At 62.0% G+C, this 27,860-nt stretch overlaps 3 protein-coding genes across 4 annotated transcripts; 2 read left to right on the forward strand and 1 right to left on the reverse strand.

The window, feature by feature from the left end:
- The first annotated feature begins 2,753 nt into the window (after positions 1 to 2,753).
- Positions 2,754 to 14,602, forward strand: LOC136299080 (bMERB domain-containing protein 1-like). Its single transcript, XM_066200394.1, has 7 exons — positions 2,754 to 2,961; positions 6,637 to 6,757; positions 8,677 to 8,750; positions 10,988 to 11,102; positions 11,233 to 11,306; positions 12,270 to 12,425; positions 13,414 to 14,602. Exons 1-6 carry the CDS (start codon positions 2,886 to 2,888, stop codon positions 12,389 to 12,391), a joined length of 582 nt encoding a protein of 193 aa, XP_066056491.1. The 5' UTR covers positions 2,754 to 2,885; the 3' UTR covers positions 12,392 to 12,425; positions 13,414 to 14,602.
- CCDC42 (coiled-coil domain containing 42) lies at positions 14,515 to 18,435 on the reverse strand. Of its 2 annotated transcripts, XM_066200391.1 has the most exons (7): positions 17,957 to 18,435; positions 17,585 to 17,690; positions 17,381 to 17,485; positions 17,023 to 17,220; positions 16,164 to 16,385; positions 15,584 to 15,742; positions 14,515 to 14,742 (listed from the first exon to the last, which is right to left on the reverse strand). In XM_066200391.1, exons 1-7 carry the CDS (start codon positions 18,019 to 18,021, stop codon positions 14,674 to 14,676), a joined length of 924 nt encoding a protein of 307 aa, XP_066056488.1. In that variant the 5' UTR covers positions 18,022 to 18,435; the 3' UTR covers positions 14,515 to 14,673. The 2 variants fall into 2 exon arrangements, with proteins under 2 accessions (XP_066056488.1, XP_066056489.1); XM_066200392.1 differs by lacking the exon at positions 14,515 to 14,742 and having other exon boundaries at positions 15,605 to 15,742; positions 16,168 to 16,385.
- A 3,682-nt stretch (positions 18,436 to 22,117) lies between these two features.
- LOC136299281 (TBC1 domain family member 24-like) lies at positions 22,118 to 27,313 on the forward strand. Its single transcript, XM_066200743.1, has 7 exons — positions 22,118 to 22,254; positions 22,531 to 23,566; positions 23,672 to 23,830; positions 24,143 to 24,206; positions 24,884 to 24,979; positions 25,156 to 25,432; positions 26,440 to 27,313. Exons 1-7 carry the CDS (start codon positions 22,158 to 22,160, stop codon positions 26,583 to 26,585), a joined length of 1,875 nt encoding a protein of 624 aa, XP_066056840.1. The 5' UTR covers positions 22,118 to 22,157; the 3' UTR covers positions 26,586 to 27,313.
- Positions 27,314 to 27,860: the final 547 nt, after the last annotated feature.

A 27,860-nucleotide genomic window follows, 5' to 3' on the forward strand; every position in this document is an offset into this window, starting at 1 on the left:
AAGGCGCAGGTTTCAGCCCCTCTCCAGGAGGTGAGTTTTGCTGATCAAGGAAAAACCGGTGGTCTGGTGTCACCACAAGCTCTTCAGTGGGGTTTAAAGGAGCCTTGTATTCCAAAGGCTGGTCAGGTATTCCTCGGTCAGGGAATCACATCATTCCTGTGCGGAGGGACGGATTTGAGTGGCTCACAAGCCCCGAGACAGGCAGCTGCAAAAAGCGGAATATTTATGGAAATGCCTATTTAATCCGGCACATGCAGATGGCCTGGCTGTGTCACCCTGCCGCGCCGCGCGCCCGCCAGGAAGCGCTGGAGACCAGGAAAGGACTCCCGGGCGGTAATTCCTTTCTCTGTATGCACGGATCCCGCATTATCTGCGCATCAGATGCACTCAGGGTAATTAGCTCCCTCTCCTCCTGGCACCGGTGCTCTGTGCCAGCACAATGCTCCGCTGGATTGGCTCTATAGATAGAATTGTCCCCGCGCCAAGAATAGCTGGAAGTTTTTATTAAGATGTTATCTTCTCCCAGGAATTCAAACGCGAGCGGAGCAATTTTGATGTCAAGGATTTTCTCCCGGTCTTATTGTCATGCAATACCTGAGGAACAAAGGGCGTTAATGGGGGATCTGCCTGCAGCCGGGCTCATCCCCCATTCGCAGCACATCCAGGGCCTTTGTGAGAGGCGCAGAAAGAGCTGGAAAGGTTTGAAATGCAGCTGCTGCTTCAGCTGCCAGCGCTGCCCTCGTTAGGAGCCGATTACCTGGGAGAGCTGTGCCCTTTTCATCCGCCTCGGCACAGCAGCAGCTGCTGGATTCCAGTTTCAGCAGGAAGGAGAAGCTTTGGAGTGACAAGTGCCGCCTGTCCATCCCGGAGCTCCGGAGAGGGGTGACTCCCCTGAGTCAGCACCGGACGTGGTTAATGGATTGATAATCTTTAAAAAAAAAACGACCAAAACCCTTATTGTGCAAGAAAATGACACCGACACTGAGCTTTTTTGGGCATTCCCCTAAATCCTGCCCCTTCACAGCACGAGCACATCTCCCTAAGGAGGAGCAGGGGAAGATCCCATTGAAACTTCTCAGCCCCAGAATTCCGGGACCTGGGCAGGGGAAGAAGCCCGGGCTGCTCCTGTCCCTGATTTTCCCTTCCCTCTGCACAGCGGGTTTGCCCAGGAGGCTTCCGTCCAACCCAGCAGATCCAGTGGTGTGTGAATTGTGACTCTGGGCCGCCTGATTTACGCCCCTGGTTTGATCAGGGATCAAGTGAGCGTATAAACTGCGTTAAACTCAAGTTCAGCCCCCAGCAGGTCTGGCTGCTCACAGTGAAAGTCATCCTGGAGGGTGTTTGCCTGCAGGCCTGATTAAAACATTTACAGGTTCATTTTCTGTGCGCTCTGGAGTGGCCAAAACAAGGTGAGTCACTGCAGCCCCGCTGGTTCCGGGGCTGCTGGGTGCTCATCATTTCATGAGTGAGAGGAGCCACGTCATGGCTCTCCTTCCCTGCACATCCAGACACCCAAACCAAGCCCGGGGTGGCCCTGTCCCCCAGCTGGGAGCTCCTTACAGACCCAAGGCGCTCCTGATCAATTCCCTGGAATGCTGGAACTCCCGTTTGTCATTCCAGCCCACCTCCATGGCCTCCTGCCCTTGTGCTGCTCCTGGGAGACGTGCTCCTGCATTTTCAGAGGAGTTCTGGAGCAAGAACTGCTGCTTTTCCATCCCAGAGCAGCAGCTCCCATGTCCTTTTTTCTCCCGTTTTGACATACAAACTCTTAATTTTTGCCTCCTCAATGTGTTTATATTCCAGTTTCCCCCAAAGAATGAAGCACCCTCTCTCTGGCACGTGCTCTGCTTCAAATCACTCGACTGGGTCAAAAGTCAGGAGCTCCTCTCTGGCTGTTGGAGGTGGGAATTCCAGGATTTTGCTCAGGTTTGTGTTTCACTGGCTGGAGATGAGGCTGCTGCCAGCAGAGCCCAGGGGCTGGTTCTGGGCTGGTCGCCCCACCCTGTCCCTGGTGTCACTGTGCCCCTGCTCCGTGACAGTGGCACTTCCCAAAGTGTCCCTGAGGCCCTGGACCTGTGCCTGTCACATCGGTGTCACCTAAAGGCCGAGAAGTGTCCCAGCGGAGGACACCCGTGCGTCCCCTCGTTGTGACTTGGGGAGGGGGCGCTGAGGCGTGTCCCTGCACAGCTGTGACTCCTCAGCCAGGTGCTCGGGGAGCACAGAGCCCTGGGAGCAGGAGCCTTTGCAGCCCCCGCCCGTCCCCACCAGCCCCCAGGACAGTGGCACTGTCACCGCTGTCCCGGCCAGAGGGAGGAGAGGCCACCAGGGTCCCGCTCAGGTGAGCGTCCCCCGCTGCTGCCACCCTGCTGGCTTTCAGCCCTCGGAGCGAGGCTCAAACTCTCGCTCTTGGGTTTTTCCGTGGGGAAAAGTTGCTTCTACAGGGAAGAGCAGCTGCCCCGGCTCACAGCGGGTTTTGGGGGGCTGTTGGGTGCCGTGCCTCGGCCCTGGCACCCCGTGTCCCACCCCCGTGTCCCCCAGAGCCGGGGCGCCTTCAGCGCTGCGCGTTTTGGGGTGAAACGGCCCCAGAGGGGTCGGGACGAGCCGGGGGCACGGCCCGGGTGGAGCCGCGGGGGTCGGGGGCTGCAGGCGGGGGGCGCGGAGGGGAGGGAGCGGCGGGAGCGGCGGGAGCCCCCGCCCCGGCGGAGCGGTGAGAGCGGAGGGAGTGGTGAGAGCAGCGGGAGAGGTGGGAGAGGTGGAAGCGGAGGGAGCAGCGGGAGCCCCCGCCCCGGCGGAGCGGTGGGAGCGGCGGGAGCAGCGGGAGCGGAGGGAGCGGAGGGAGCGGCGGGAGCCCCCGCCCCGGCGGAGCAGAGCGCGCTGGGCTGCGGATGGAGGGCAGCCGCCCTTCTCCTCGCTACGGATCCATGGAATCCACCCGCTGGCCGCCGGCCGGAGCGGGCCCAGGTGAGCGCGGCGGGACCGGCACCGCCCGAGCCCAACTTCCCCCGCCCCCGGGGCTCCGGGGAAATCCGGGCACCCGAGCCCCGGGAGCTGCCGGGGGACCGGCGGCTTCATCCAGCAAACGGAGCGCAGGCGGGGGTCCCCGGAGCGGCACCGTGGGGAGGGATGGATGGATGGAGGGATGGATGGATGGAGCGAGTGGCTGGAGCAGAGAAAGGACGGGGAGAAGGGGCTGTGTGGGAGGAAGGGGGGCACGGGGCATGTCTGGAGGGACACACCGGAGGAGCGCCGTCACATCCCGCTACTGCTGCCCGGCCGGACACGGCGCTGCTGCGCTGCCACGCGCGGCCCTGGGGGACAGGGGGCCTCGCCCTGCCCTACACCGCCCGTGCCCATTCTGTCTGCCCTGCTCCTCCAGCAGAACCCCGGGTGAGAAGAGCGGGGGATGCCGAGCAGGGGAATTGCCTTGAGCAGAGCCCTCGACCTTGGGCTGGGAGGAAGGGTCGCAGCGCCGGGCTGTGCGGAGGGGAGGCGCCTGCGGTTCCGCTGCTCTGCCACCCCTCCGACCTCTCCCCTTCCCTGTCCCTCCCTGCTCCCGTTTAGCCCCTGTCACATCCTGCTCGGTGCTCTTTGGGGGGCGTGTGGTGCCCACGAAGCTGCTCAGCCCCTGGGTGAGCTGTGGGAAGTTTCGCTCCTTTTCCTTCGTGCCTCTCCTGGCAGTGCGTATCCTCCCCTTCACCTCCCGTCGGGCTCTGAGCACCTTCATCACTGCTCCAGCAGCTGGTGACGCCGGGGTGGGCCAGGGGCTGGGCTCAGGGTGCTGGGCACGTCCTGGACACCCGCCATGGGTGCCGTGACCCCCATGGGTGCCTGTGAGCAGGGCTGTGTGGCTGTGATTTCGCCCGTTCAGTGCAGTTCTGTGAGCTCCCAGCTCCGGGGGACCTGGGCATGGGGTGAGAACTTTGGGACAGGTAAGAACGTGGCGACGACAATCCCTGTGTGCTGCTCGGGTGCTGCTCTGCTGCTTTGCTCCCAGCCAGCAAAGCTCAGACTGAACCTGTGCAGAGCTGAGCTCCTGGAGCCTCCTGTCCTGCTGGGGGTCAGGCTGGATGTCCCCTGTCCCTGCTGTCCCCTGTCCCTGCTGGCAGGAGCAGGAGCTGACTGGGACAGGCTGGATGTCCCCTGTCCCTGCTGTCCCCAGTCCCTGCTGTAGGAGCAGAGGAAAGCACACGGCTGAGTTCGAGGCTTCTCGGTCTGGTGCCCCCACAAAGAGCCCAGACCCCTCCACAGGGGGCTGCCAAATGATTGCCCAACTTCAATCACGAAGAAAATTGCCTGAAGCTCAGCCTGCCCCGCTGGCTGCGGTGACTCACGCCAGGCTGGCTGCTGCCTGCCCAAATGTCTTCCCAAACCGCCTGCAGTGGAAGTCTCTGGCCATCGCACTCCTCACCAGTGGAGGCCCCTCCCTGGGCTGCGTGTGACGAACAGAGCGTCTCCAAATTCCTGCCAAAGCTTTCTCCCGCTCCTTGCTCTGCCAGGCTGGAATGGTGCCAGGCAGGATCCCTTTGGCTCAGGCACCGGGGGGTTTCTCTGGGGAGTTTTCTGTATGGCTGTGCTGCTCTGGGACCAGAGGGACTCCTGGGCAGTGTAGCCACACTTGGGGCCGTCCCTGTCCGCCCCCAAAGGGAGATTTGGATTGGGTTTGATCCCAGCTTTAATGAACACCCTGCCCTGGGTGTCCCCTCCTCCAGGTGAACCCTCCCAGGGTTTGTGGGCATCATTCTCCAGGAGTTTTCTCCTGGCACTGCCCTGAGTTCAGCAGCTCCAGGGACACAAAGGTCCTGTCAGAGCTTCTTGTCCAGCACTGACTGCTTTGGGGAGCAGTTCCCTGGAATTCCTGAGGGATTCAGAGTGCCAGGACCTGACCACAGCAGCTGAAGGCACAGCCAAGGTGAGCTGAGCCCTGGGGCCCTGGCTGGGCTGTGACCTTCCCGCTGTCCCCATGTCACAGGACACTCCTGACCTGGTAAGTGTCCAGCAGAAAGGTGACTTGGGAGCGGTGTGTGAGGGCAAGGTGGTGTCCTCTGGTCCCTCGGACACAGCCTCTGGTCCCCTGGCAACTGCCTCTGGTCCCCTGGCAACCACCTCTGGTTCCTTGGCAACCGCTTGGTGATGCTGTTGCCACCACAGCCGGTCTCTTGGCAACCGCATCAGGAAAGGAGGCAGAGGGAGGGAGGGGCTGTGCAGAGGCCGCCCACCCAGCGCTTTGTCCGTCTGTCTGTCCTGGTCAAGCAGCGGCCCCTGGGAGCAGCCCAGGAACAGGGAAGGAGGGACGAATCATGCCCTGAGCGTGGCCTTTGCGCCTAGGGAGGGGGAGAGAACCTCTGGGAAATCCTCATGGGTTCCCAAGCCAGAAACAGCAGAAAACTCTTCTCCAAACCTCTCACACGAATCCAAACCATTGGATTTCCAACAATAAACCTTCCCTGCTGGAAGTCTTGGAAATACGTCCCACTCTGGGAATGGTTTCCTGAGCAGTGTTAGGTGACGGGGAGAGGACAGAGAGTGCAGAGTGTTCGGCCTCGTGCCTTCGGGCTTGTCTCCTCCTGCCCTGGAACCCTCAGCGCTGGCCTGGCTGCTGTTTGGAATGCCCACACCACACACCCAACATCCCTGCTGGGAGATTCCTGCTCCTGGAGCAGCTCCATGGCTGCGCCTTCCCCGCTCCGTGCACAGAGAAGGCCCCAGGGCTGCGGGAAGGCAACACCTCTGAGGGGAGATGTGTCCTGTGAAGGTTCAGAGGAAGCAGACTCAGCCCCTGCAGGCCTGTTTGGAAGGGTTTGGGATGTTCTCCCACAGCCTGGCTCTGCTGCAGCCCCTGGCCTCAGCACACCCCGGGAATGTCGGATGGGGTGGGATGAAGGTGCTGCTGCCTCCACTGGTGACAGGCTCAGCATCATGTCCGAGAGCCAGACCAGGCTGGGAGCTGGCCTGGAGCAAATCCTCGGCTTTTCCCATGGAACTGGCTGGGAGTCACTGCAGGATCCACACAGCCCCCACGGGGAAATCCACGGGACAGTCCGGAGCACACGAGTGGGATCTGTGTGTGTCACAGAGTCATAGAGGGCAGGCAGAGCTGCTGCTCAGAGCCACGGATGGAGGCAGATGGGATTTCACCCCATCCATCCCTCCAAAACATAAATCATTGCCCCTTTATCCCACATTTCCCTGTGAAGCTCCTGCCTCTTGCCCTGAGCAGGTGACCCTCCTTTCCCGGCCTCGGTTTCCCCAGGTGGGGGCTGGATGTGGTGCTCAGCACTGCCCAGGGTGAGGGAGCGGAACGGGGGGCTGGGAAGGTTGGGGGGTGTGATGGAGGGGGAGCAGCAGCAGGAGTTTCACCCCTGTGACTCTGAGCTTTGTGTGCCCGGGGTTCGGAGGGTGCTGGGCAGGCTCAGGTCTCTGTGCTGGACATGCTGGAGTATTCCAGCTCTGGAAAACAAAAGGGACAGTCCCATCCTTCCCTCCAGCATCTCCCTCCTGCTGCTCGGGGAGGGGGAGACCCCCGGGGATGAGGGGCTTTGTCCCAGCACAGTGCCATGAGCAGGGCGCGTGCTGCTGCTCCTCCTGCGGTCCCTGCTGCTCTCCCACCACCTCAGGCGCCTCCCGCTGCTTTTCCAGAGGAGGAGATCGTGTCCATGGCCGACTCCACCGCCACCATCGACGACATCGAGGGGGAGCTGTTCAGGATCGAGCGGATCCGGGAGATCCTGGTGCGTCGGGAGTCGGAGCTGCGCTACATGTGAGTGTCTGTCCTCCCTGCCAGGGCCAGCCCCGGGGATGGGCAGGGCTGGGGCTGCTCCTCGCCCGCTTCCATCCCAACAATCACACAAGTTCTGGAATAAGGTTCTCCAGACCTAAACCCCTGTGTGGAAATGGTGCCCAGCAGCACCTGGGGAAACACAGGCCGTTTCCCATGGGTGTGTCAGGAGATTCGATGTGTTTGGAGGAAAAGGCCTGACTAATATCCACAGTTTGGGTTGATTAGGTTTTTTGATAGGGCTGTAGTTATCCCAGCCCTCAGATCCCACCCTGCCAGCCCAGCACAAACCGGGATTTTGGCAAAGGTGATGTTTCCTGGGCTGAAGCACTTCCTGTGCTGCCTTTGTCCTGCACTGAGGGACCCGCAGCCTGGAAATCCCCGGGGAAATCCGGTGTGAGTGGGAGCTTTGAGCTGCTTCAGAGGCTCAGGTCTGGAGCCCCTTCGAGGCACGGTTCCCCCTGAGCTCATTGTTGAAAAGGATTTTTGGACATCATCAGAAGTGTAGTTCTCAAAGGCTTTCCATGGCAGCAGTGCCTGATCCTCCCAGGTGCTGTCAAACCCCAGCCCTGGTGTGCCTTTAACCCTTAGGTTGGTTCCTCCCTCGGGAACCAAAAGGAAATCTGCTGCAGAAATCTCCTGGTGGGCTTGGCTGCAGAAACAACCCCGTGGGTGCTGGGACACGCCAGGACTGCCCGGCTGGGAGGATTTGGGTGCCGTGGGAGCTCCAGCTCAGCCCTGCAGGGCCCAGGAGCGAGGCTGGGAAGGCTGAGGAGCATCCCAGGGCTGCTGGAGAAGGGGGATCCCGGAGCTGGGCTCCGCAGGGCAGGCTCCGGGAGGTGGGATGCAGGGGTTGCAAGGCCTTTTTGGATTCCCCAGTGCAGGGAAAAGGTGCTCAGGGTGGTTGGACTGCAGGGCTGAGGGAGATGGAAACCTCCTGGGCTGTGCAGATGAGCAGAGCAGTGACCTCGATAAAAACCAGGGTTTGCTCTTTGTTGGAAATGTCAGACCAAACCATTCCTGCGTTTCTGAGGTGTCTGCGCTCTGGAAAACAACAGGGCCCCAAACCCTTCTCCTTCACAGCGCAGAAGGAAAGGTCTGGGATTCCTGGGGGGGTTCAGCTCCACCCTGGTCCCTCAATGCTCCCTGGGACCAGCCAGGGACACCCGGCTCTGGCTGATGCTGCCACAGGTGTCACCAGCAGGGCTGGCACCAGCTAGGCTGGCACCAGCTGGGGTAGAAGCAGTCCGAGCCTCCTGGGTGCTTCTCCCTGCAACCCCTCCTAATTTTAATTGAAAAGAGAATTTATTATTTTTTATTCTCCCTATCAGGTCGTCCAGAATTAATTTCCATTTAAATGCAGTAATCATTCAGCCCTCATCTGGCTGTTCATTTTCATTTTAATCAGTGCAATCAGTTTAATCCCCAGCAGTCTCTGCTGTCCCTGCGCCCCCCCCCCCCCCCGGTGCTCTGCACACCCCCTGTTACATTTCATGGTTCTACCTTTATTTAATTCTGCAGGAAGTCAGGATAAAAAAGATCATTTTCTACGGCAGCAGCTTGCACTTCTTTTTGGATTTTGGGGATTACCTGGGGATTCTTTTTGGGGATTTTTGGGGGGGGGGGTATTTTCTGTGGGACCAGGAGAAACACAGCGGCTCCTGACTGGTGGATGGGCCAGGTTTTGATAAGGCTTTGTTGTCGGGAAGGTAATGAATCTTTCTCTCTGCCAATAAGCAGCGCCCCAAAAAACCTCTGGGATGAATTGGACTGGCATTTCCCAGGGGAAGGCAGGGAAATCTGGGATCCCCAGCACAGGCACTGCCTGGGTGTTGCTCCGGGGGTTTTGAAGCTCTTCTCCCCCAGCTTTCCCCTCAGAGGCTCCGTTTGTGTCCCTGCAGGATGGACGACATCCAGCTCTGTCAGGAGATCAGCCGGCTGAAGACGGAGCTGCAGAAGCTCCTGGCGCTGCCAGGTGAGGCTTCGGGCAGCTCCCCGAGGGCCAGGGCAGGCAGGGCCCAGCTGTGTCCCCTCAGTGCTGTGCCCGGGGCCACCCCAGAGCCCAGGGTGACCCTGGCAGGTGCCACTGCCGTGCTGGCCGTGCCAGGAGCCTTCAGCACGGAGAGAGAGCCCAGGTGCTGCTCACATTGACACTCGGGTCCTGCTCACTTCAGTAAAGCTGCCTCGGAGGCTCAGCCTGGCAGGAGAACATCCTGCCATAAAACCAGGAGCTCCTTGAAAAACAGACCCAAATCTCACGGGGGTTTTAATTCCAGCACCTTCCAGTCCATAAACCAAGACTTTCCCTAAGCCACGACTCAGAGCAGAGAGAAATCCGTCTTTTCTGCTGCTGGAGAAACGAGCCTGGCTTTCCTTCATCTGCTTTGGGCTTTCGTTTCTTGCCTTTTCAGCACTCCCAGACTCAGCTGAGAGCAGAAATTCCGCTCTTTTTGTCTTCTTTATGAGTTGACTCAGACCAGCCTGTGCTGGAAAAATCCTGCCCGTCCCTGTTGTTGTGAGACAGTCGCGGCAGCCTCGGGTTTGGATAAAGACGGGAACACGTCAGTGCTTACTCAGAGCCCAGCCAGGGCTGCAGATGTCCCCAGCCAAGGTGCCTCGAATGATTCACATCATCACCGTGCTCGTGCTGGGCTCTGACACCAGCTGGGGGAAGAAAGGGGCTCTGTTTGTCCAGCGGGACCCTAACCCTGCCAGCTTCTTCTTCCTGATTGCAGGCTGCTGATTAGCCGGTGTTAATTAACCCCAAATAGCCGGTGCTGGGGGCCGGTGCCTCCCCTTTGTGTGGTGGCCAAATGAAGCCACACGGAGTGGCCCAGGCCCAGCGGGCAGGCGACGGCCGCTCGGACACTGCCCGGGTGTCTCTGCACCGGTTCGGGGGGTGGGAGATTCCTGCTCCTCCAGCAGCTGGAACCTGCATCCAGCTGCTGCTTCCTCTGGGGTGGCTTTGCCCCCACACTCAGAGCAGAGCGGAACAGAGCAGGCCTGGCCTTGGCCGGGGGAATGGCCCCTGTGGGTGTGAGCTGTGTGAACTGTGAGTGTGAGTTGTGCTCTCTGTGAGTGTGAGCTGTGCTCTCTGTGAGTGTGAGCTGTGCTCCCTGAGTGTGAGCTGTGCTCTCTGTGTGTGAGCTGTGCTCTCTGTGGGTGTGAGCTGTGCTCCCTGAGTGTGAGCTGTGCTCCCTGAGTGTGAGCTGTGCTCTCTGTGAGTATGAGCTGTGCTCTCTGTGAGTGTGAGCTGTGCTCCCTGAGTGTGAGCTGTGCTCCCTGAGTGTGAGCTGTGCTCTCTGTGAGTGTGAGCTGTGTGAACTGTGAGTGTGAGCTGTGCTCTCTGTGAGTGTGAGCTGTGCTCTCTGTGAGTGTGAGCTGTGCTCCCTGTGGGTGTGAGCTGTGCTCCCTGTGAGTGTGAGCTGTGCTCTCTGTGAGTGTGAGCTGTGCTCTCTGTGAGTGTGAGCTGTGCTCCCTGAGTGTGAGCTGTGCTCTCTGTGAGTGTGAGCTGTGCTCTCTGTGAGTGTGAGCTGTGCTCCCTGAGTGTGAGCTGTGCTCCCTGAGTGTGAGCTGTGCTCCCTGTGGGTGTGAGCTGTGCTCTCTGTGGGTGTGAGCTGTGCTCCCTGAGTGTGAGCTGTGCTCCCTGAGTGTGAGCTGTGCTCCCTGTGAGTGTGAGCTGTGCTCTCTGTGAGTGTGAGCTGTGCTCTCTGTGAGTGTGAGCTGTGCTCCCTGAGTGTGAGCTGTGCTCTCTGTGAGTGTGAGCTGTGCTCTCTGTGAGTGTGAGCTGTGCTCTCTGTGAGTGTGAGCTGTGCTCCCTGAGTGTGAGCTGTGCTCCCTGAGTGTGAGCTGTGCTCCCTGTGGGTGTGAGCTGTGCTCCCTGTGGGTGTGAGCTGTGCTCCCTGAGTGTGAGCTGTGCTCCCTGAGTGTGAGCTGTGCTCCCTGTGGGTGTGAGCTGTGCTCCCTGAGTGTGAGCTGTGCTCCCTGAGTGTGAGCTGTGTGAACTGTGGGTGTGAGCTGTGTGAACTGTGAGTGTGAGCTGTGCTCCTCTCTGTGAGTGTGAGCTCTGCTCCCTGAGTGTGAGCTGTGCTCTCTGTGTGTGAGCTGTGTGAACTGTGAGTGTGAGCTGTGTGAACTGTGGGTGTGAACTCAGTTCCCTGTGGGTGTGAGCTGTGTGAACTGTGGGTGTGATCTCTCCTCCCTGTGCTGCAGAGAACCAGAAATCCAATGAGGAGAAGCAGAGGGAAGAGGAGCTGGTGCAGCAGATCCACAAGCTGGTGGAAACGCGGGATTTCCTGGTGGATGACGTGGAGTTTGAGAGGCTCAGGTAGCCGGTGTCACCTATTGCCAGTGCTGGGGACAGTGCAACCCGTCCTCTGAGCTGTGTGCCACCCTCCCAGAGCTCCTGGGGGCCTTGCTGCTCCTTTCCCGAGCAGTAACTGAGCTCTTTGTCACAGGGAAAGGGAAGAGGACAAGGAAATGGCCGAGTTCCTGCAGAGCAAGCTCTCCAAAAGCTACCTCCAGAGAGCAGGTGGGTGCTGATGGGGTTTATTCCTTACCCTGAACCTCCCTGGCCTTTGTCCCCTTCCCCAGCACTCTGAGATTTTCCTGCCTGCTCACCTGAAGGAGGGTGGGGAGATGGAACAGGGGGACGCTGGTGCTGGAGATCACAGCGTGGGAACACCTGGAATTGGGACAGAGTCAGGAATCCACTTCCCTCCTGGCACTTCCCACCACGTCCTGTGAGAACGGGGCCGGAGAGGGGCTCCCTCGGGGCCGGCAGACTTCAGCTGCCCCTTTAGCGTTGGCTCACAGCTCAGGGGGATGCAGCATGGGCACCACGTCCTCTGGTGACAGCCACCCCCTTCCCTGGGCTCTGTCACCTCCCCAGGGTGCTGGGAGGCATTCCCAGCCCTGGGGACACCCCAGAGCCCCCAGGGCAGTGTCCCCATGGTTCAGGAGCTCTGAGGGGACACCCCAGGGCAGTGTCCCATGGTGCAGGAGCTCTGAGGGGACACCCCAGAGCACCCAGAGCAGTGTCCCATGGTTCAGGAGCTCTGAGGGGACACCCCAGGGCAGTGTCCCATGGTGCAGGAGCTCTGAGGGGACACCCCAGGGCACCCAGGGCAGTGTCCCCGTGGTGCAGGAGCTCTGAGGGGACACCCCAGGGCACCCAGGGCAGTGTCCCCAGGGTTCAAAAGCTCTGAGGGGACACCCCAGGGCACCCAGGGCAGTGTCCCCGTGGTGCAGGAGCTCTGAGGGGACACCCCAGAGCCCCCAGGGCAGTGTCCCCATGGTTCAGAAGCTCTGAGGGGACACCCCAGGGCAGTGTCCCATGGTGCAGGAGCTCTGAGGGGACACCCCAGGGCACCCAGGGCAGTGTCCCCGTGGTGCAGGAGCTCTGAGGGGACAGCAGCAGCCCCAGAGGAGCTGTGAGCAGCAGCCCTGGGCTGTGCCCTGGCCCCCAGGCAGCCCCAAATCCCTCTCCCCGCAGCTCCTGTCCAAGAGAAGAAGAAGATGACATCGAGGGGACAGCAAACCTCGGCCCCCTACATGACCAAGACGGGGCTGACCCTGCTCAAGGAGTGCTGTGGCTTCACCTGCTCCATCATGTAGGCACTGCCGGCCCCTGGCACAGGACACAGCCGGGGTAAGGGCACATCTGGCACATCTGGCACGGTCAGGAGGGGCTGCCTTGGTGCTGGCCCCTCCTTGGAGCTGGTTGGTTGTTCCTGGAGAGCCCAACAGGGATGAGCCGTGATTTTGGGAACAGGGATTGCCCCGGGCAGTGGCACAGGACAATCGTGTGGCTGCTGAGCCAACCGAGCAGTTCCCATCCCCTGCCATCCTGAATTCCCTGGGAATGGCAGAGGCACAGAGGTGCTGCCTGCCCGTGCAGCCTGCCCTGGCCTCCCCAGGACACCCCAGGGGGAGGCTGAGGAGACTGACAGAGAGGGGCCTGGGATCCATGTCGCAAATCAGGACACGAATGAACCACGCTCAGTCAGGTTGGGAGGTGAGCAGAGAAAGAGAAAGCTCATTGTGATTTGGGGTTTAAATAGCATTGGGAATGTGATCAAGGATTGGGAGACGAGAGGAACACCTCTCTGACCCCAGTGGTCAACTCAGGTTTATCACCTTGTCCTTCCCCCTGGAAAGAATGTTCTTTACAAAACCGTCAGTCTTGTTTATGTTTAAATCGTGAGAAAGCTCCAGTAGAATGAGAAACAACCATTTGGCTGAAGGTCAGGGTGACACATCCCCCCTGGAGCACCTGTGCCTGTCTCTGCTGCACAGCGCCTGCTGCCCCACCTGGCCTTGGAGGTGCCGCCAGGGCTTGGGCAGGGCCTCACCCCGTGGGTGATGAGCACAGAGCCGCAGCCCCCCCGGCCCCGTGTGGGATGAGCTCTGCGGGAGGGGAAGGTGGCACCGCCGCAGGTCCAGGGGGCTGCAGCCCCGGGGGGAGGATTCATCTCGTGCCAGTGGAGATGTCGCTGTGGCCAGGGGCAGCCGGAGCCCATCCCAGGGCAGAGGGTGCTCTGGAAGGCAGGGCTGGCTCCGCGGCCCCTGCAGAGGGAGGCACTCGGGGATCTGGGGCTGGAATTCCTGCTCTGCCACCCGCTGCCTTTGCTCCCCAGGTGTGCAGCCAGAGTGTCCCCCCTGCTCTGCTCCGAGGGATCCAACGTCCAGCCCTGTCCACAGTCCCCTGCAGCAGCAGCACCGAGGGCCCAGGCTGGTCTGGCTGCTGGAGCAGGTCCTGGTGGCCCCACATCCCCCAGGGCAGCTCAGACACCACATCCCACCTTGTCCTGGGAGCCGTGACAGCAGCGGGGAGCCCAGGGTACAGGATGAAGCACCCCACACCGGGGCTGAGGGAGAAAAACCACTTGGAGTTGCTGTCTGGAGAGCACCCTGCTGCACCCGGGGGGTGTCTATGGGGTGGTCCCATCCTGGAGCTGATCCCATCCTGGGCCTCTCTGCTCCTCCAGAACCTCCCCAGGGCTGCTCGGCTTGGCCCACAGGGATTTGCTTGGATCCACGCACAGCAAAGGCTCCTCCCTGTCCTGCCCTGCCCGTGAGTTTGGTGGGGCTGGGAGGGAGCCAAAGGCCAGGAGGAGCCCTGGATTCCAGACCTGCCCCCTCTGGAGCCAGCCTGGGCTGGCAGCAGCGCTGGTGTGGGCAGGAGCAGGGGCAGGCTCTGTCTGTCTGTCCCTCCCGTGGCCCCCGGGCTCCTGGAGGGGGCTCAGCTGCTCCCCTGGGCACAGGGAACTGCTGGAGCTGCTGGGGACGGCGCCCAGCCCACAGGAGTGACACTGGCTCGTGTGCACTGATCTCAACCCAAACCAATAAATGTCTGGTGGGAGCTCTGCAGGTGTTTTCCCTCAGGAGGTGGCTCAGGTGCCTTTTCAGGAGCTGTGACACGGCAGGGTGGGCAGAGGGACAGGAACCTGACCCTGAGCGCTCAGGCTGGCCTTTGGAGCTCCTGGAATGCCCAGAGCAGCTCCTGCTGCTGCATCAAGATCCCAAACCCTTCCATTTCTGCCTCTGAGCCACATTTCACTTCTGTCCCTCACAGGGCAGGGGACAGCCGTGTCCCCAGTATCCCTCACAGGGCAGGGACAGAGTGCTCCTGTCCCATGAGCTCCTGTCCCCTGCTAGCACTGAGCAGGCAGCAGCCCTTGGTGGCACCGTCAGGGTCTCTGACACCTCTGAGACCCCCCCCCCCCGCTTCCCCTCTCTTCTGCTCCTGAGTGTTCGGGCTCACAGACGAGCAGGGAAGATCAGCAGGAAATGAAAGATGCATTAAAATATTTGTTCTATTTTTCAGTCTGCAGTATGTGCGGGGTTCTCTCCTTCCCCTGCCCGCCCCGCTGCTCCCTCGGCGGCCGGGCAGGTGCTCACAGAGCGCGGCTGCGCTCCTTCATGTCCTCCGTGAAGTCCTGGAGGTCGTGGATAAACTGCCGGATCTGGGGCGGGAGAGGGAGGGCTCAGGACGGGGATGGGGACAGGAGGCAGCGTCTGCCCGTCGTCCCTCCTGGAGGGCAGGTGTCCCCAAGCCAAGTGACGGGACAAGGGAGCACGTGCAGCGCCAGGGTGTGCCTCTGTGGGGGAATGAAAGCAAACCCTGGCCGTGGCTGGACCTGCATCGCCGCACCCCCGAACCCCTGCGTGCCCTGTCCCTGCATCCCTACATGCCCTGTCCCTTGCATCCCCACATCCCTGCATGCCCTGTCCCTGCATCCCTGCGCCCCCACATCCCTGCAGCACCTGTCCCTGCATGCCCTGTTGTCCCCGCATCCCTGCGCCCCCACATCCCTGCATGCCCTGTCCCTGCATCCCTGCGCCCCCACATCCCTGCAGCACCTGTCCCTGCACCCCTGCATGCCCTGTCCGTGCACCCCCATATTCCTCCAGCACCTGTCCCTGCATCCCTGCATCACCTGTCCCTGCATGCCTGGGTCCATGCATCCTGGCAAGCCTGGACGCCCTGTACCTGTATCCCCATATTCCTGCACCCCTGCTCCCCCTGTCCCTACATCCCCTCAACCCTACATCCCTGCACCCCCACATCCCCAAACATCTGTCCCTGCCCCCCACACCCCCCTGTCCCTGCCTGTCTCCCCCTCCTCCTGCCCCACAGAGCCCCATTCCCTTCTCCACCTGCTGGGAAGGGCCAGGTTCTCCTGGTGTCCCCAGGGAGCCCAGGGGAGAGGGGAGGGTGTGCTGGGGCTGGGGGCTCCCGCTGGCCTGGGGAGAGCCATTGCTGCTGCATTTCCCGGGCGGGGAGGGGGCTGTGCTCCGGTTTACCGTGTCCAGCTGCCCGTGGCTGTCCCCGGCTGCCACCCTGCCCTGAGGCTGCAGCTGGGCGCTGGCGGCCTGGAAGAGCCTGTGGATGGCCATGCTGAGGGACTTCAGCTCCAGGGCCTTCCTGGCAGCCCTGTCCTGGGCCTGGGCCCAGCGCTCCTCCTGGGGGACACGAGGGCAAAAGCTGCTCCAGCACCGGGACCCCGCCCTGGAGCCCCCACATTCCACCCTGAACCCGGGCTGGGAAGGAGCCTTGGCCAGCTCCAGCCTGGAGTGGTGGGAGCAGATCCAGGCCCCACCCAGCTGTTTGACAGTGCCCAGCCCGGCACGTCCTCCCTGCCAGCCCCCACGGCAGGGACAGACCCTGCAGCAGCACTGCCACTGTCACCTCCTGGGTGACAAACCCGCCCCGCGCCTGCGCTCTCACTCCTGCTGCTGCAGCCCCTGGAGGGGTGGATCAGGCATCTCCTCCCATCCCAAACCCTGCTGCTGGGGCCTGCCACGAGCCCCCGGCTGCAGGAGGAGGCACTCCTGACTCTGCCAGGCCTTGGGGAGCTCCCCTGCCCACCCCAGGGCTCCTCACCCACTGGCAGATGTCCCTTTGAGCCTGCTCGAGAGATTCCTGGAGCTGCACCAGGTCATCCTTGCACTGGAGCATCTCAGCTTCCTTCTCTGCCCTGATCTGCTGCTGCAGGACCTTGCCCTGCTCCAGCAGCTGCCGGTGCCACCACTGGGACTGCAGCAGGTCCTGGCGGGTCCTCACCAGGGCCTTGTAGTAGGTGATGACGTCGTCGATGTCGTGGAACTGCAGCGCAGGGTCCTGGGGTCAGTGACACCCTGCCCTGCCCTCCCCTGCCCTCAGCAGGGCCAAGGACGCCCCAGCTGGAAGATTTTCCCTTCTCTGTTGTCCCTGCTGGTCCCTGAGCACCAGGGACGTGTCATTCATTCCCTGGTGACACGCTGGGACTGGCAGCGGCACAGGGGAGGTGTCCCAGCTCTGCCCCAGAGGAGCTGGGAGGGAACACAACAGCTCCGTGTCCCTGGGAGGCAGCAGGAGCATGAGGGATGCATGGAGAGGTGTCCCAGCACCCTGGAGGGGAGGCCCAGCTTTCCTGACAACTGCCTGGGGCCCGTTCCTGGGCAGTTGTCACCTCTCCCAAACCATCCGTGTGACCTGGGGTGGTGACACCAAGGGGGCCCCTTCCCCTCAGCGCTGAGCTTTCTCCCCTCCTCATGGGTTTTGTTCAGTTTTCTCAACCCTCCATCTGTTCTGGTTCTCCTCTCCTGGCCCTGCTCCCTGTGGCCCACCTTGGTTGCAAGGGAACCCTTCCCACCCTGCCTGGAGTCTCTGGGTTTGGGCAAGTGTTCATTTCCCTGGCCTTACCTCGTCCCCTCAGGTTCAAACCCAAGTGAGGCACTCCCTGAGCCACGTCCAAGCTCACCTGGGAATTCTCCACCACCTCCTCCAGGTACCTCTTGAACAGGGAGTACTTCCGCAGTTTCTTGGAGAGTTTCTGGTGCTGTTTTCTGAGAGATTCCAGTTCCCTCCTGGCCCTCAAGAGCTCACTCTCCTTTTTGGAATTCTCCACTTTCTCTTCTTTGGCTTTCTTCAGGGCTTGGGTTTGCAGCCTCTCGTTCTCCTGGTGAGGTTTTCTCAGCAGCAGAGAGGGGAGGGAAGGGGGGGAAGGTGGAGCTGGGTCACTCCAGGGCACTGGGAGGAGACACCTCCCACCTGGCTGAGCAGGGGCACTGTGCCAGGTGTGCCAGGACTATCAGGTGTGCCAGGTGTGCTGGGGGTACCTTCACAGTGGTCCTCGATGTCACCACGTGGGCTTCCAGCTGGGCCCTCCTGGTGTGCAAGTCCCTCCAGTGCTCAGCGCGCGCCTCCATCCTCTTGGTGAAGGCCTGGCAGCACCGGAGCCAGGGTGACACGGCTGCCACAGCCACCCCCTGCCACCCTCCAACCCCCCCAGCCACGTCCCAGCCCCCTCCCAGCTTCCTCACCTCCTTTGTCTCTTCCATAACCTTCTCCATCAGCTGCATCTCTTTCATCTTCTTCAGGAGGCAGACGAACGAGTTCGTGGAGTCCTCCTCTCTCGGCCGGAGCTCCCTGCCGCACATTCCGGAGGTTTCCCCGGATCCCGGCAGCACGCTGGGCTGCTCTGGGAGCTGGGCTGTGTCCCGGGGGTGGCCAGGACCCCCAGCCCCACCTCAGAGCCCCTCTGGCAGCGTGGGCTCCCCAGCCCTGCCCTGCAGGGACCCCCGGCAGGGCCAGGGCAGCTCCAGGGAACGACGGGGCGGGGAAAGGGAGGCACGGGAGGGAAGGGAGGAGGGATGGGGGCTTGTCGCGGCAGGGGAGGATGGAGGAGCCCTCACCTGAGCAGGGGCAGGAACCTCTCCTTGTACTGTCCCCGGTAACAGGTGATGTCCTCGTGCGCCATCGCTGCGGCCACCGCCTGTCCTGCCGCCGTGCCCTGCGGCTGTCCCGCCCCGCCGCTGGCAGCCCCGGGGCTGCTGCCACACCTGCGCAAGCCCTGCGGCTACTCCAGGCGGCCAGGACCGGCCCTGTGGCTCCTCTCAGTCCCGGAGAGAGGCACTGTGGCTCCTCCAACCGTCGGGGGCTGCTCGCGGCGCTCTGACCGTTCCAGAGGTTCCTCCGCCCATAGTGACAGCTCCCCTAGCTGCTCCCGGCTCCGTGACAGACCCAGGGGCTTCTGCCAGCACTGTGACAACTCCTGTGAGCCCCTTGGCGTCAGGGGAATGACCACTGTGTCCAGGACATGGAAAGTTTTCATTCCCTTCTCTTTCTGATTCAGCTTCTCTGCTTCTTCCTCTGCCCAGATTTGGCCCTTGTGCCCTGGGCTGCCCTGGGGGTCTGTCAGAGCCCCTGTCCCCACATTCCCCTGTCCCAACCCCCTTTCCCCACATTCCCCTGTCCCAACCCCCTTTCCCCACATCCCTGTCCCCACGTCCCCCTGTCCCCCACCCCAGCAGTCCCCAGCTCCTTTCCCAAAGCCCCGCTGTGACCCAGAGCAGACCCATCCTCACGGAGATCTGAGCCCTGCCCTGCCCGGGGCTCCTCTCCGGCTCAGGCTGAGCTGTCCCGATTGGCAAAAACCAGCTGATTGTGCTTAATTGATTTAATTTCTCCCTCCTAAGGGGCCCCGTGGCCAAGGACGGCCCAGAAGGACGGGGTGGGGCTGATGGGGGAACCCAGGGGTGATGGAGCCTCGGATTGCTGCTTCCCCGGGGATTTTACCTCTCGTGCTCCCTGCCAGCCTTGGCTTCCCCCCGGCTGAACCCAGAGCAGGGCTTAATATTTTTATAATTTTTAAATATTAAATTATTATTATTATTTACAAATAATTTTATAAATAAATAAATTTATTTATACATAAATATATAAATCTAGTGAATTAGTGTAAAGTATAAAAACCTCCCAAACTGCATTTTCAATATCCCCCCCTTAGGAAATACTGTAATATTGGTATAACAAATACTAATGCTAAAGTATATTAAAAATGCAGATTTATTTGAATATATAATAACATTTAATAGATTATATATGATACAGCGTTATAGGAAATGCATAAAATATAAGAAAAAAATATGGCATAAAAATATCTAAAGAGGCAGATTTGTTGACTTCATAAAACTTTTGCTTGCTCTTCCCCAAAGCACTCCCACAAACAGAAGAAGTGGGAGGATTTTCATTTTCACTCTCAATTCACATTGAGAGAGTTTGAAAGCTTTTAGGATCTCTCAAATTCTCGATGCTTTTTAACTACACCAAGAGCTGAATTTGAGTGTTGCAGTTGTTTTGGTGTTTTGAATTGAGGTTTTGAACTGAGTTTGGAAAGGAGTTTTGAGCTGAGTCTGAGCTGAGTTTTGCCGTGCCCAGTGCCCACACCTGCTGGAACCCCCGTGTGTCCCCAGGCCGGGGCAGGAGGTCGCTGTGCCCGGGGGCTCAGGGCCCTGCGGGCACCGGGGGGCTCGGGCCGGGCTCCGGCAGGAATCCCGGGCAGCTGGGGACATCTCCTGGCCGTGGGATGGAGCAGCACTGCTGGAGAATCCCCCACACGGCACGGAGCTCTGCAGCTCCTCTCCCTGGCCGCTGGGATCCCTCCAAGAATCTCTCCAAGTCCCTTCCAAGATCCCTCCAATCAACCGACCTGGACAGCACAAAGGGGACACAGCCAAGAAAATCACTGAGCACAGACCGCACTGCTGGCTCCCACTGCAGGGAGAGAACAAAACATTTCACTTCCAATACAGAAACAAACAAACAAACAAACAAACAAACCCTCAGTGGAGGCTTTAAGATCGGCTCAATGGAGCAGAGTTCACAGATGGCAAGTGCTGGATTCTAATCTTTCCCTACAGGTTTTTTTTTTCCTATTTTAGATTTGATGTTCTATTTTTGGCTCAGCAACAAGCAAGAAGTCTGTCAGCCATGCTAATGGCAAAATACTATGAAAATAAAACCCTGTTTACATTCTCCCTACCAGGCCAATGTTGTCCAAAGACATTTCCCTGCACTGCAGCCCTCGGGAGGCACGGGACACGCGCCTGCTCAGCCGTGGGTTTCTCAGCAGCATTTCTGTTATGAAAACACCTCTCTCCTCGCTGGAAACTTGTTTAGAGTAGAATCAAACGCTGCCAAATATTCCCCTTCACCTGTTAATGGATTAAAGGGAGCTGGAAAACACAGGGCACGGGACAAATGACTTTATGGGGAGGTCAGTCACCCGTGCCATGTTTCCATAAAACACAACCTCGGAGAGTTCCAGCCCCAGAAAGGCTCCGAACAACACCAAGCCCACGTTTCACTGGGGTTTGGACTCCTCAGAGGTGGCAATAGAGGACTTTGCCCTCCATAAATACAGACAGATTGAGCAGCAATCTTTTTATTGGCCTTCTGTTGTTGAGGTGGATCTGTACAACTGTGATACTTCACCATCCTGAAAGCAGGGATTTAACCTGCACCTCCAAACTCTCCAGAGAACACACTGCCCTCAAATCCCACTTACCTCTGGCCGGGCAGGGCTGGGGACACGCTGGGCTGGGTGGGGTGACACGTCCTGCCCTGAGGGGCTCTGAGCCCCCCGCTGGCCCCGGCAGCCCCCGGGCTGGGCTCTGTACCCCGGCCTGGCTCTCCGCAGCCCCGCAGCCGTGCCCATCAAACATTCATGGCTGCTCAGCCCGAGCCCCGCGGCCTCTACATATTTAATATTTCACCATTAAAAACTCATGAAGCGACATTTCCTCTCGCCCTGTCCCTGATTCACTTCCATCTCCATCTCCGGAGGTGCCGGAGCTGCGCCGGGCTGGCAGGAGGAGGCGGCCGCTGCCCTGGAAAAGGCAAATGAGGATGAGGTGGCCCGGCAGGGTCCGGGGAAAGGCAGCGGGAGCCGCTGTTGCCAGCGCCGGGCTGGGGCAGCAGAGAACCAGCGGGCCCCGGGGAGCAGAGCAGGGTGCGGGGTGGGGACGCCCGGGCCCCAGGAGTGGGGCTGGGGCCGGCCCTGTCCCTTGGGGAGCAGCCTGTGGGGCAGAGCTGTCGCCAGGGCCCCGGGCAGGCTCCGGGGCGGAGAAGGAGATAAGGATAAGAAGATAAGAAGGATAACTCCTACTGGGAGACCCCCTCGCCCCCCTCCCAGCCGGCACAGCCCGGGGGTCTTTGCTGCCCCTCGCCCCCACTCCCTGGGGCTCCCTGCTGGTCAGGGGCAGAGGCGGGGAGGGGTGACGGGACAGCTGAGCTGCTCTCGAGGCCCAGCTCGGAGAAGGTGAGGACAAGGTGGAGGAGGAGGAGGAGAGGCTCCTCAAGCAGGGGGGAGCCTCGCCCGGGAGGTGCCGCGGGGCCCGCGGGTGCTCGGGGAGATGCTGCAGGTGCAGCCGGACCTGCGGGCAGGGTGGTAGGTCAGGAACACCCTGCAGCGGCTCTTACCGCAGCAGAAACAATCCGATTTTTACAGGCCAATAAACATCCTTTAACATGCTCGGATGCCAGTAAAAGTGCCCGCCGAGCGCGGCCCGAGCCCTGAGCCCGGCGGCAGCACTGTGGGCCCGGGGCGATGTCCCGGGAGCCTCTCCCGGCTGCTGGAGGCCGCTTTCCCTGCGGCTCAGCCCTCGTGTCCGTGAGCGCAGCGCTCGGTGTGCGGCTCCGCCGGGCCCTGAGGCTGAAATCGACGGGAACCGACCGTTCCCCGGGGCAGGGCAACGCCGGAGCCCCCCGGCCGTGCCCGCAGCAGCCGCAGCCGGGGCGGGCTTGTCCCCGCGGCCGCGGTGTCCCCCTGGAGCGAGCCCCAGACGGGAACACCGAGGTGATCCTCGGGCCAATAAAGGCTCCGTTCGGGGCTCGTGCTGCCGTTTGATGGGATCTCAGCCCACGGGCTGTTTACAGCCCCCAGCCCGGCTCGGAATTGGGGCAGGAAGGGGCGATGCGGGCGCGGAGCCGCTCCACCCCTGGCCGTGTTTACCCCAAATAAACCCCGGGGCCGCGGGCTCGCCCTCGCCTTAAAAACCACGGCGGGCGGGTGCGGGGCCAGAGGGGACCCGGCAGGGGTGGCCGAGCTGGGACATGCTGCAGGTGGGGCTCAGCCTGCCCCGCTCCCCCGGGGCCGCGGCCGCCGCCTTCCCCGCGGCCGAGCCGGCCCAGGACTCGGGCACCGGGCCAGGTGAGTGCGCCCAGCCGCGGGGCTGCGGCTTTGGAGGGGGGAAAAGGCCCTCACGGTGTGAGGAGAAACCCCGACACCCAGCTGGGACCCGGCCCCACTTCCCCGGGGCCCCGAGCGATGGGAGCGGGCGAGGGCAGAGCCCGGAGCCCTTCCCTCGGCAGGGGAGAGCAAGGAAACCCGGGACGTGGCTGCGAGAGCGCCGAGCGCGCCCGGGCAGGGCGAGACGCCGTCGGTGGGGCGGTGAAAGGCGCTCAGTAAAAGCTCTTTGTCCCGCAGAGGCGCTCGGCTCGTCCCCGGTCACCATCGTGGTCACGGCCGAGGCCGACACGTGGGACATCGACACCTCCCCGTGCCCGGGCCGCGGGCACTTGGTGGACTGGGACAAGATGCCGGAGCCGCAGCCGCCGGCGCCGCTGCCGCGGGACGTGCTGGGCCGGTCCCCGAAGGAGCTGAAGAGGCTGGCCAGGGAAGGCTGCTGGGCCGGGAGCCACGCGGGCCGGGCCCGGCTCTACCCGCGGCTCATCCGGCAGGTCTCCTGCCGCCTGGTCACCCCCGACGCGCTGGTGTACAGGGACGTGGCCGCCCGGCTCTTCGGGAAGCCCAGCGTGAGCTCCCACCCCCTGCCCGAGTTCCTGGAGGGCTGCCCCATGCCCACCTACTGCCTCAGCCCGCACGGCGTCACCGCCCTGAAGAAGATCCTGATCTGCGTGGGCGCCCTGTTCCCCGACATCACGCACAGCCCCCTGCTGCCGGCGCTGGCCGCGCTGCTGCTGCACTACAGCCAGGACGAGGCGCAGTGCTTCGAGAGCCTCTCGCGCCTCATCGCCAGCAACGCTCCCCACGCCGCCTACGTCGACCAGTCCTTCCTGGCCCACCAGGCCTCCTGCATGACCTTCGGGGACCTGGCCAACAAGCACTGCCCCGCGGCGCACAGGCTGATCGCCGGCGCCGCCGACAACGTCCTCGAGGTGTACTCGGAGTGGCTGTGGTGGCTCTTCCCCGGGCTGCCCTTCGCCTACGCCGTGCGGGTGCTGGACGTGTTCCTGCTGGAGGGCCAGAAGGTGCTCTACCGCATCGCCCTGGCCCTGCTCAAGCTCTTCAGGCTCTCGCTGGGCCCGGCCGGGCCGCAGGGCTCCGACATCAAGGCGGAGCTGCGGGCTTTCGTCAGGAACATCGCCCAGCACGTGACCGCGGACAAACTCCTGGAGAGAGCCTTCGGCATCCGCCTCTTCTCCCGCAAGGAGATCTGGCTGCTGCAGATGGCCAACAGGAAGGCCTTGGTGGAGAGGGGCATCACCGTGGTGCAGAGAAGGTGAGGAGAGCCCTGCGTGCCCCAGCCCTGGGAAGCTGCTGCAGGGGGCCGTGCCCCCAAAAGCAGAGGGGCCCCACAGCCCCCCCGATGTCCCTCCCCTCGCAGGCCGTCCTTCCACCTGGCTGTGGACATGCAGAAGTTCAGCTCCAGCGCTGTCACGGCGCAGGAGATGCGCCTCGTCTGGTCCTGGATCCCCGAGCGCTTCTCGCTCTTCCCCCCGCTGCTGCTCTTCTCCACCTCCCGGGACGGCTGCAGCCTGCAGAGGTGAGGCCTCCCCTGCCCGGCGGGGCCGGGGCACGGGGACACCCGGGCAGGGCCTGGTGCTGGAGAAAGGAGCGGCACAAGTGGCCCGGGGCAGCTCTGGGGCTGCCGGGGACCCTGCTGGGCTCATTCAGGGTCCCCAGCGTGGCTTAGGGGAGAGGGCAGGGGCTGGGCCGACACCTGGGCACTGCCTGGGCACACGGAGCCCTGTGGATGTGCCGGGCAGGGATATCCCCGAGTGCCACCCTGTGCCAGGGACAGCCAGCACAGCCTGCCCAGGGCTGCCCCCGAGCCCACCCTCGTCCGCCCCTGCAGGTTCTACACGTGCTGTGAAGGCTACGAACCCACGGTGCTGCTCATCAAAACCACCGAGGGGGAGGTGAGCGTTTCCCGGGCAGGGCTGGGGAAGGGGACAGGCTGCGTGACCCCACAGGCACCTCCCGGAGCACCCACGGGCTGCGTGGTCCCTGCCCCGCCCCGGGTCTGTCCCAGCTCCCAGGAGAGAACAAACTGCACCTCTGGCCACCAGGACACCTCAGCCCGGGGTGCTGGGGGAAACAGGAGCGGTGGGTGAGGGGGAGAGAGGCCACGAGTGAGGCTTTGATTGCAGATACAGGGCAGGAGGGAGCTGGCACTGCGGGGTTTGGGGCTGCACAGCGGGGTTGGGGGCTGCACAGCGGGGTTTGGGGCTGGCACAGCGGGGTTTGGGGCTGCACAGCGGGGTTTGGGGCTGCACAGCGGGGTTTGGGGCTGCACAGCGGGGTTGGGGGCTGGCACAGCGGGGTTTGGGGCTGGCACAGTGGGATGGAGCTGGCACAGCGGGGTTTGGGGCTGGCACAGCGGGGTTTGGGGCTGCACAGCGGGGTTTGGGGCTGCACAGCGGGGTTTGGGGCTGCACAGCGGGGTTTGGGGCTGGCACAGCGGGGTTTGGGGCTCTGATTCCCCAGGGGACGGGGCAGAGCCCCCGCCCTGCTGAGCCCGGGGCGATGCCCGGCGCTCCCGGGGCTGGCTCCGCTCCCGGCCCGTCCCCTGACGGCTCCTGTGCTCTCTCCCGAGGTGTGTGGGGCGTTTCTCTCCTCCGACTGGAGCGAAAGGAAGAAGAGCGGAGCCACATCGGGGTTTTTTGGGACGGGGGAGTGCTTTGTGTTCACTGTGAGTCGTGGTTTGTGTCCGGCTCTGTCCCCTCATTTCCGTCCTGCCGGGACACCCCGTCCCGTCCCTGCCCCGCCCCAGGCCCGGACGCAGCTCTCGGCCCCAGCCCCCGAGCAGCAGCAGCAGCACGTTCCCCCGCGGTGCCCGGGGCTCACCAGGTGTGTCCCGCTGCCCAGGTGCGCCCCGAGGCAGAGAGGTACGAGTGGGTGCTCATCAAGAAGCCGGAGCTGGCCAAGGCCGTGCCGCGCTCCCGGCAGCGCTCGCCTTCCCCCGCTCCCGAATCCCCGCCCGGCTCCTCCCGGGGCAGCCGCGGCTCCAGCCCCAACCACCTGGCCGTGCCCTCGGCGCACACGAGAGACCGCCTGTCCCCGTTCCTGGCCGTCAGGCACTTCCTGCTGCCCTCCAAAACCGCCTCCATGTTCATGTCCGGCTCCCGGGACGGCATCGTCATCGGTAAGGGGGGGATCGGTATTGGTAAGGGGGATCGATATCGGTAACAGGGATCGATATCGGTAAGGGGGGATCGATATCGGTAATAGGGGATCGATATTGGTAAGGGGATCGATATTGGTAATGGGGATCGATATCACTAACAGGGATCGATATCGGTAAGGGGGGGATCGATATCAGTAACAGGGATCGATATCGGTAAGGGGGAATCGATATCGGTAACAGGGATCGATATCGGTAAGGGGGGATCGATATCGGTAACAGGGATCGATATCGGTAAGGGGGGATCGATATCAGTAACAGGGATCGATATCGGTAAGGGGGGATCGATATCAGTAACAGGGATCGATATCGGTAAGGGAATCGATATTGGTAATGGGGATCGATATTGGGAAGGGGGATCGATATCGGTAATAGGGGATCGATATTGGTAAGGGGGGATCGATATTGGTAAGGGGGATTGATATCGGTAACGGGGATCGATATTGGTAAGGGGGGATCAATATTGGTAAGGAGGATCGATATTGGGAAAGGGGGATCGCTATAGATGAGGGGAGACCTTTATCAGTAAGAGGTGATCACTATCGATAAGGGGTGATCGCTATCGATAAGGGGTGATCACTATAGATAAGGGGTGATCGCTATCGACAAGGGATGATCGCTATTGATAAGAGGTGATCGCTATTGATAAGGGGTGATCGCTATCGATAAGGGGTGATCGCTATCGATAAGGGGTGATTGCTATCGATAAGGGGCGATCGCTATCGATAAGGGGGGGGTCGATAAGGGGTGGCCGCTCTCGGTGGCTCCCCAGGGTGGCGCCCACCCCGCCGCTGGGCCGGGGTCTCTGTGCCCCCGGGCCCGGGGCTCGGCACAGGAGCCGCGGTGGGTCGGGGACCCCCGCGGGAACAGCCCGAGCCCCTCCCGGCCCCGGCAGCGGGACAAGGGACAAGGGACAGCGAGCGGGGGGGCCGGGGGGAGCAGGGCCCCACCCTGCGCCCGCTCTGCAGGTGGAGGCGGAGGCCAAGCCCTGTCCCTGGACGCCAGCCTGCTCTGGGGACACACGGAGCACTGCGAGACCTTCGACAACCCCCCGCTCTGCCAGGAGAACTTCCAGGTGCAGCTCTTGGAGGTGTGGGGCTTTCAGAGAGCGTAGTTCCCGGGCGGACACCGCTGGTGTGCCGGGCACAGGGACCCCTCCCCGCGCTGGCCACCCCGGCCGGGCTGTGGCCACCAGGGCGGCAGCTCCGCTCTCCATCGCCCCCTCTGCGCTTGGACCAGACCAGCTCGGATCAGATCAGATCAGATCGGATCACCTCGTGGTGCTGTGCGGAGGGTGAGGCAGGGCCAGCACCGGGACTGCGGGTGCTGCCCCTGGGAACATCAAAGGTCCCGTCCCGCCCGCTGCACCCAGTCTGTCCCAGTTTGGGGTGCTGGAGGCGAGGGCAGCCAGCCTGGAGTTTCTCACACCTCCCTGGCCTGTCTGCGGCGTGGGGCTCGGCAAACCAGGGACAGCACGGGCAGATTTTGTGGGAATCCTGAGCCCAAGGCAAAACCCAACACCGAGCTCCAGAGCCCACCAGAAACACTCTCGGATCCACTTCCCCCCAGCCCCAAGGCCAGCAGAGCCCTTGGAGCCATCCCCGGAGCTCTGCAGCCTCCGGGGTTGTCCAGGACTGCCCGGGATCCACCAGTCCCCAGAGTCTCCTCTTGTCCCTGGCTGGAAGTGCTGCCAAAGCCCTGCCTGCGGTTTGTGGGGTGTCCGAGCTCTGCCGAGCCTTTGCCGTGCTGAAAGAGACCCTGAAAGAAAGGGATCCTTTCTTCTTGCCCCTTATTCCACTGCTGAATAAAGTTCAAAACTCTAGGAGAATTTAAAAAAAAAAATCCGGCACAAAGACACGGTGGGGGAGCAGCGGGGCCGGGAGGCGGAGGGGATGAGTGATGAGGTATGAAGATGTCTGTGTCCTGCTCTCACTTCCCTGGAGAGGGTCAGCACCCCAAAACCTCACCCCGTGGTCCCACAGCACCCCAGCTTCTCATCTCATATCCCCACAGCACCCCAGCCCCTCACCCTATAGTCCCAGGGCACCTCAACCCCTTTACCTTACAGCCCCAGGGCACCCCAGTCCCTCACCCCATGTCCCCACAGCACCCCAACCCCTCACCCTACAGCCCCAGGGCACCCCAGCCCCTCACCCTACAGCCCCAGGGCACCCCAACCCCTCACCCTACAGCCCCAGGGCAGCCCAGCCCTGCCACCCCTTAGCCCATTTCCCTTGACTAAGAGTCTTTACGGAAATCCGAGGAAACTTCAGCTCCTCTGAAAGGATCTGGAATTTCCATCAGCTCCTCCCTTTGGGGCATTTCTGCTCCTCGTCCCCACAAGGTGCTCTCAGAGCAGCACGGGGACCCGCCTGGCTCACCCCTGTTC

This window comes from Chamaea fasciata, unplaced genomic scaffold (genome assembly GCF_029207755.1).
Source record: "Chamaea fasciata isolate MVZ Bird 193981 ecotype frontalis unplaced genomic scaffold, bChaFas1.0.hap1 SCAF_19, whole genome shotgun sequence".
NCBI classification, from domain to species: domain Eukaryota; kingdom Metazoa; phylum Chordata; class Aves; order Passeriformes; family Sylviidae; genus Chamaea; species Chamaea fasciata.

What these genes read in the sequence shown, in the direction of transcription:
- LOC136299080 (XM_066200394.1), top strand. Translation starts at nt 2,886, where the DNA reads ATGGAGGGCAGCCGCCCTTCTCCTCGCTACGGATCCATGGAATCCACC. An exon ending in GCCGGCCGGAGCGGGCCCAG is followed by an intron (nt 2,962 to 6,636) that starts GTGAGCGCGGCG and finishes CTGCTTTTCCAG; the next exon opens with AGGAGGAGATCGTGTCCATG. An exon ending in AAGCTACCTCCAGAGAGCAG is followed by an intron (nt 11,307 to 12,269) that starts GTGGGTGCTGAT and finishes CTCTCCCCGCAG; the next exon opens with CTCCTGTCCAAGAGAAGAAG.
- CCDC42 (XM_066200391.1), bottom strand. Translation starts at nt 18,021, where the DNA reads ATGGCGCACGAGGACATCACCTGTTACCGGGGACAGTACAAGGAGAGG. An exon ending in TTATGGAAGAGACAAAGGAG is followed by an intron (nt 17,486 to 17,584) that starts GTGAGGAAGCTG and finishes CGGTGCTGCCAG; the next exon opens with GCCTTCACCAAGAGGATGGA. An exon ending in AAAGGGACATCTGCCAGTGG is followed by an intron (nt 15,743 to 16,163) that starts GTGAGGAGCCCT and finishes CGTGTCCCCCAG; the next exon opens with GAGGAGCGCTGGGCCCAGGC.
- LOC136299281 (XM_066200743.1), top strand. Translation starts at nt 22,158, where the DNA reads ATGCTGCAGGTGGGGCTCAGCCTGCCCCGCTCCCCCGGGGCCGCGGCC. An exon ending in ATCACCGTGGTGCAGAGAAG is followed by an intron (nt 23,567 to 23,671) that starts GTGAGGAGAGCC and finishes CTCCCCTCGCAG; the next exon opens with GCCGTCCTTCCACCTGGCTG. An exon ending in GACGGCTGCAGCCTGCAGAG is followed by an intron (nt 23,831 to 24,142) that starts GTGAGGCCTCCC and finishes CCGCCCCTGCAG; the next exon opens with GTTCTACACGTGCTGTGAAG.